We start from the raw sequence: 6,856 nt of genomic DNA on the forward strand, positions 1-6,856 counted from the left end.
CCCTGACCCTCCTGAGCCAGCTCCTCTGGAAGCTGGAAAAGAAGGGTATGCTAGATAATTCCAAGTGCAGCAATGCAAAGCAGGGTTGTGCCACCCAGCCAGCTCCCTGTAGAAAATGCTGTTGATACTCTCCACAAGAGATAAAATGTGTGTCTCTCCACAGCAGTTGCTGAGGCACTGCTTCCTGCTTCTCAGCACATTTGGCACTCCAGCACTTTTCAGCAAACCCAGCATTCATGGGGGGGTACCACTCAGCACCATCTCATTTTTGGGGGTGTCTGCTCATGCCACGCACTGCTGCTGGGCTCCACGCCTGGCCTCGGTGCAGATCAGACACGCCAGGACCAGCCTGGGCAGGGCCCTACCTCACCCCCAGCAGCAGGCAGTGCTACCAGGACCATGCCTCCCAGACACCTCCTGCCCTAGCCGGTTATTCAGCTATTGGGATGTAAGATAAATAAAAGGAGAAATATGGAAAAAGAGACCCTGCCCACTGTGCTTGCCCCAGGCATGCACCCCCTGCTACAGCCACTGCTTCTCACATGTGCCAGGAGCAGCCCAGCCCATTATCCAGTGGCACAGATTAACCATGAATTAATATATTTTGATTTATCTTTGGTCACATAGATCTCAAGATCTCATTTTTGAGATGTTTCTGAGATGCTTTGAGATACACCATTCTTAATGTAGAGTTGTTGCTGCTCACCTTCTAAAGAAGATGAAAGTTGTATTCCTTTTTGATGCAGACCAGGATTATCTCCTGGGATTAGGTGCTCTACACCCATGGAAACACCAGGGTAAGGGGCGTTGATTTTGAAATACGTTTTCACTGCTTGTCTGCACCACAGGCTGGAGATCATTATATCTGGGAAAAGGTGTTAGGTCAACCTGACAGGTTTCTTACAGCTGGCTCCAAGGAAAGTTTCCCAGCCAGTTCTGCCGCTGGACTTGTCCTGCTGGACATCTCTGGCTGTGGGTGCCACACGGGGCACTCCGTGCTCGCTGGAAGGAGCTGCGGTGCCGGGAGCTGCAGGGAGCACCAGCGGGAGCTGGCTGCAGCCGGCCGTGCCAGATGCTCCCAAACCCACTCTGCTCCTGCTCCCCACCCGGTTCTGGAGCTGCAGTGAGCAGGCCGTGGGCTGGTTCGTGGTCCCAGCTGTATGGGAGTGCTTGGCCTCGTCCCAAACCCAGTGGCTGTGTGAGAAGTGGTGTTAGAGGGGATACATTTTAATGTTTCTCTCCCTATGATGCTGTGGAGATCTGTGACCCCAGCAGAAGGAACGTGGCTGGCAGCCTGGACACGACCCCCAGGGACACCCATCCCAGGAGAAGAGGCTCCATCACAGCACAGGTCCCCACTTTACCCTCTACCCCCCAGCACCCACATCGCAGGGAACTCCACCAGGCTGAGACAAGGGGCTGCTGGAACCGCTGTATTTACAGGGCAGTATTAACTTCTGCTGTTGTTATTTACAATTTATTTACAAATAATCCCTGTAGTCACCAACAGTTGAATCTGGCAGAGTTCGACAGAACTTTATGGCAGGCTGGCAAGGCAAAGTAGACGGTTTCTCTTCTTCTCCCTTTTCAGCCCTGCCAAGGGAAGGGCTTTAGTGATTTGCCTTCCCCCGGACCACAGAGGCAGTGCCTGTTAATCACTAACCACCACGGGAGCAGAGGTGACTAACGCAAGTTCACATTCTAACACTGTTGCAGGTGTTACCCCAGTTCCCGGCTCCACGTAAGGTGTTTCCAGGGCTGAGGGCTGGTTTCCCGGCCCAGGCACCCTGCCAGAGCCGGGCAGCACGAGCCCCCGGCCCGGCTCGGGCCCGGGACAGCACAGTCGGACGGACACGGCCCGTCACAGGCGGGTTGTGTCGGGACGCGATGCGCTGCTGCTTGTCCCGTCTCAGAGCTGAGCCGAGCGCACATCAGGGACCACCTGGGGCAGCAGAGTGCCGGGCTGCCAGTGACGCGGGAAGATTTGCTGCAATGTCTCTCCTGGAGGGATGGCAGGATCAGGAGGAACGATCCTGGGAAAGGAGCCTCCAGCAGCCTCTGCCACCAGCTGCCATTGAACTTAAATTTTCACTGACGGGCTGCAGGATGCACAAACGCGGGCATTGCCCTCCTCCAGGGTGTGAAGAGAGTCCTGACAGCCCTGCCAGATGTGGCTGAGGGTTGGGCGGAGCTCTTCTGCAGACCACCTGGGACTGCTCTCCCACTTTCACCATCAGGAAATGAGACTGTTCCAGGCAGTAGCCAGGGAGTGACTGACGGGCCAGATCAGCCCCTGACCTGCCAAGACAGCTTTCCCAGGGCATAGGGCAATTCAAGAGACAGGCTTTCCCCCTGGGATGTTTGCTCGGATCTTCCTCTCCTGCACAGACTTATCCGGGTTTAAGCGGAGTCTTCCACAGAATACTAACAGGGGGCAGCAAGGGGCCGGCTGTTCCCTTTTCAGATGAATTTGCAGCCCGGCTGCCAGAGAGGCATCTTACAAAGGGACTTTTGGCTCACTCCTGTGGATCCCTGGTTTTCAAGCCATGCAGGGGACAATGGTGCTGTTTATGCCCCAGGACCCATTTCCCAGCTCTGCCAGCCGTGGCCAAGCACCCCAGCAGCTCCGCATGAGCGTGGGTCCCGCTGCCACTGCAGTCTGGGTCCTCTAGGAGCACACACACCTTGCTTTGTGCCTCCCCTGCTCAGGGGGTGATGGCCGAAGTCTGCTTTCTCTGCTCCTGCCTCATCTTCAGAGCCAGCATCGCCCGGCGGTACAAATCTGAAAATGAGGGGAGCAGTCAGGCACTGACCAGGGACCAGCTCCATTGTCCACCTGGCAACCTGTGCTGAGTGAGGGCTGCAGGGACACCCCCGGCTCCAGCACAGTGCACTCATGTGGCCTCCCTGCATCCCACCTCACAGCAGAGGCAGCAGCATCTGCCTCCACAACAGCCCCTCCCTTGCCCTGCAGCAGCACTTGCCTGTGCCCATGTCCCCACACCAAGCACCCCATGACCAAGTGTCCCTGCACACTGCCAGCAGGCCAGAACCCTGATGCTTCAGTAAAATCTGTCTTGAGAAATACCAACCAAAGGTGCTTGAGGCCTCCTCATGCTGCTGCTCCAGAGAAGGTTCCTGTGACTTGATTTTGTTCTTGATTTTCTTCTTTTTTTTCTTTTTCATGCCCTGTGCTGGATGGAGAAATAAAAAATGTCAGGCACCATACCTGAGCAAGGATGCCTTTGTCACCAAGCCAGCTGAGAGGACTGCTGCTGGCGGGTTTGCAGTCCTCCATCGCTTCCATGCATTCTCCCGTGTGGAGATGCTCAGATGTCTCTCCTCTTCCCCTTCGGACTCCTTTGACCTGGCTCTGCACTCAGCTGATCTGCAAGCAAAGCTGATGGAGGTGGCAGGGACCAGTGGTCCAGCATTTTGCCACGTTGCCAGGCCTGGCAACCTCCCTGTAGGGAGGTTCTGACATGCTGGTGCTGGCAGAGCTGGCAGCCCCCCATAGTCCCCTCTCACCTGGGTGGGGGATGGCCATCCTGGTGGGTACGGGCTCCTCCTGCCCGACCCTGTTGGGGAGCAGCAGCCCCCCGGCAGCCCCTGCACGGCTGTCACCCCCTACTCCCGGTCCCTCCAGCTCGTCGGCTGGGCTTGGCTGCCCCAAGCCCTTCTTCTTCACCTTTCTCTTCCTCCTCCTGGGGCCCTTAGTGCTTTCCTCCTGGGCGGGGAAAGGAGGATGAGGAGAGGGTGGCAGAGCCCCTCTTTCACCCCATCCCACCCCGGGGGTGTCGCTCACTCACCAGGGGCAGGAGGCGGCAGACGGGGCGCGCTGCCCGATGCTCCCCGTTCTTCCCCGCGCCCTCTTCCCCGGGGGACGGCCGGTCCCTGGGGGAGAGAGCCCAGCGGGGTGAGAACGAGCGCTGCGGGGGGAGGATGGGGACGGGGACAGGCGCCCGCGGAGCCCCGCACCCACCTGCGGGCGGGCGGGCCGGCTCGGGCGGCCCTCGGGGCGGGAGGTACCGGGGCAGCGGCCGGCAGGGCCGGGGCGGCGGCGGCGACGCGGAGGAGCCAGCGCAGCCCCTGCAGGGTGGCGCGGGCCGGGCCGGCGGGGGGGACCCGCTTGGCGACACAGGGCTCCTGCGGGCGGGCGGGGGATCAGCGCGGGGAGCGCCGAGCGGCGGCGGCAGCCCCGCGGGCACGGGGAGCGGGGAGCGGGGAGCGAGGAGCGGAGCCAGCCCCGCACTCACGATGCGACAGGGAGAGCGGTTCTCGTTGACCAGCCGCTCCAGGCACAGCCGCTCGATCAGCTCGCAGGGCAGCAGCGCGGCCGCCGCGTCTTGCTTGTTGGCCAGCCTGGGGCACGGGAAGAGCGGCCGTCACCGTCACCGCGGCCCCTGGTGCCTCGCTGGGCCGCGGCGGAGGAGGCTGCGCGCTGTCTCCCGGTCTGGCTGCGATTAGGTGAAGCACTGCCCCAGCCCGTACCTGGCACTGGAGCCCCCTCCTCAGCTCCTCTCCACGGATGCTCTGATCTCCCAAGCACTGCTGGGGTCCTCATGTCCCGGCACTCCCCGACAGCTCCCTGGGCAGCACACCCCCGCTGCAGCCCACAACCCCAGCAACAGGTTCCCACTCCACCCCTCACCCTCTGCCTCAGAGGTTGCATCCCATCGACCCAGTCTTACAGCAAGAGGGGCTTTCCGGAGACATCGGGATGGCTCAGGACGCGGCTCAGGACCTTGCGGGCCTCCTCCACCCGCGCCAGGTCACCGGAGTCCAGGACGAAGAGGAGCCCGTGCGCCTCGCTGTAGTGGCTGCGCCAGGCGCTGCGGGAGCGCTGGCCCCCGGGCAGGTCCACCAGCGTCACCTCGAACCTGTCCACCCGCAGGCGGGTCTGGCCAGGCTGCGCGTCGCGCAGCACCTCGCCGGCCAGCGCTGCGGGTGTGGAGAGGGCAGAGAGCTGCCCCGGAGCCCAGCAGCATGCCTGTGCCCTTCCTGCCCCAGCCACATCCCCACTCCCTCTTCCAGGGCTGCCTGGGACACGGCTGGTGCCCTGCACACTTCCCCAGAAGAGCGGCTGTAGTTCAGGAGTCTTGGTCCTTCGAAGCTTGGGCACTTGGTTGGAAAGGACCATAAAGCTGCTGCCTCATCTGAGGCAGGCTCTGGGGTTGTGCTGCTCCTCACCTCTCTCTATGTCCATGATGACAGAAGTTTTCCCTGCGTTGTCCAGCCCCATGACAAGGAGGGTCACCTTCCTGGGGGGCAACAACAGCAGGTGAGCATCCCAGAAAAAGGCTGTGCTCCCTGGGGAGCAGTGACTACTGCGGGCCCCCAGGAAAAGGACCCTGCCCATGGCAGCTACATTTCAGCCAGGAGAGAGGCAGGAGGGTGACACAGGTTCTGTCTGAGTTGAGGGCAAGTGCAGGGACAATCCCTGGTGCCCGGGAGAGGGTGAGGACAGGCACAAGTGCCTGGAACCACCCCAACACCATGGGACAGCCACACTGCAAAGCCTTCAAGGTGCTTCCTATGGCAAGGATTTACTCTCATATCATATAGGATTAAGCAATTATATGTACAGGCCCACATGATTCTTCCTTATATGCAGTCAATGATTACACCTTCCCTGGCAGTAAGTTTTGAGCATACACAGGTAGGGAAAGGTAGCAAGGACGATTTTATGAGCTTCTGCCTGGACTCAGGTGTTTTTCCTGTTGCTAAACAGCCCTGTCCAGTCTCCAGCAATGTGATCCACCGGAGCCACACAGACAACATTTTCTCTGCCACTGACAAGCCACTGTAGTTATTTGCAGTATCATTTTCTTCCTTAAACATACAGACCAGGCTGCGTGGCAGCAGAGGTGGCACAGCTGCACCTCCAGCATTACAGCAGGTAAGGTGTCCTCTCTAGAAGGAGAGGACCATAAACCTCCTTGCAGTGCTGTTGTGGGGGAATTAACCTGGGTGTCCTGACACATGCAAACAAGGCAGGTGTTTCAGTGCATCCTTCCCAGATTTCTTGGGGAGCCGCTGACTCTGCAGAGCTGGAATCCCACTGGAACCATTCCCTGCATCTGCATCCCTGCCCAGCCTGCTCCCCTGCCTGCCAGCTCCTGCCTGCTGGGGGGCAGCGAGGACACGCTGTGCCTTGCTCAGCAGCTTGGAGACAGTTCCTGCGATGGGCACCTGTCTCACCCTGTCACCACACTGGTGCCCTCACCACTCATAAACACAAGGGTAAATATTGTCATCCCCAGGAGCCCCGGGAGTGGGCACAGGGACCTACCTGACGGGCTCCTGTATGGCCTGCAGCCACGACCAGCAGTGGGAGAAGAGGTGGAACATGGTCTGCAGCCCCGTGCAGAGGGGTGGCCTCTCTCCAGCACCTACGAAGTGAGCAGCCCAGCGTGTGCCTGTGCTTCATCCTCCTGCCTGGGCTCTCTCTTCATCCTGGGCTGTCCTGTCCCACGGCACAGCACTGCTGCCTCCGGTCTGGTGTGCACAAGCCAAGCCTGGAGACAAAATCCGTCCTTCTGGGCAGTACCCCACGGGCACGGACCTGCCAGCCAGACCCTGCTCTCACAGCCCCTCACATCACAGGGGTGCGAGTCAGTCTCTCACCTGCTCATCCCCACTGCACAGCCTCTGCTCACATGCCCTTTGCATAGCAGCTGCTTAAATCTAATCTGGATTTAAATTACTTACTCCTGCAGGCTCCTTAATCCTGGTGGGTCGGCCCAGGCCAGCGGCTGCTGGGACACGGTGTGTTGTGGGACTGCCTGCCACGCTGGGTGACACGGCACTGCCTCATCCACCCCACTGCAGCCTCGTGGTGCTGGCAGCCTTGTGT

At 60.0% G+C, this 6,856-nt stretch overlaps 1 protein-coding gene across 4 annotated transcripts; it reads right to left on the reverse strand.

The window, feature by feature from the left end:
- Positions 1-1,420: 1,420 nt before the first annotated feature.
- On the reverse strand, positions 1,421-6,621 carry ARL13A (ADP ribosylation factor like GTPase 13A). 4 transcript variants are annotated; one of them, XM_048319339.1, is made up of 8 exons: positions 6,293-6,621; positions 5,191-5,261; positions 4,692-5,121; positions 4,257-4,362; positions 3,810-3,894; positions 3,529-3,727; positions 3,093-3,194; positions 1,421-2,782 (listed from the first exon to the last, which is right to left on the reverse strand). In XM_048319339.1, the coding sequence occupies exons 1-6, from the start codon at positions 6,349-6,351 to the stop codon at positions 3,714-3,716; spliced, it is 765 nt and encodes a 254-aa protein (XP_048175296.1). In that variant the 5' UTR covers positions 6,352-6,621; the 3' UTR covers positions 1,421-2,782; positions 3,093-3,194; positions 3,529-3,713. The 4 variants fall into 4 exon arrangements, with proteins under 4 accessions (XP_048175296.1, XP_048175297.1, XP_048175295.1 ...); XM_048319340.1 differs by having other exon boundaries at positions 1,421-2,532; positions 2,685-2,782; positions 3,093-3,727; XM_048319338.1 differs by having other exon boundaries at positions 3,093-3,727.
- Positions 6,622-6,856: the final 235 nt, after the last annotated feature.

The sequence above is a fragment of the Corvus hawaiiensis genome, chromosome 14 (genome assembly GCF_020740725.1).
Source record: "Corvus hawaiiensis isolate bCorHaw1 chromosome 14, bCorHaw1.pri.cur, whole genome shotgun sequence".
NCBI lineage: Eukaryota > Metazoa > Chordata > Aves > Passeriformes > Corvidae > Corvus > Corvus hawaiiensis.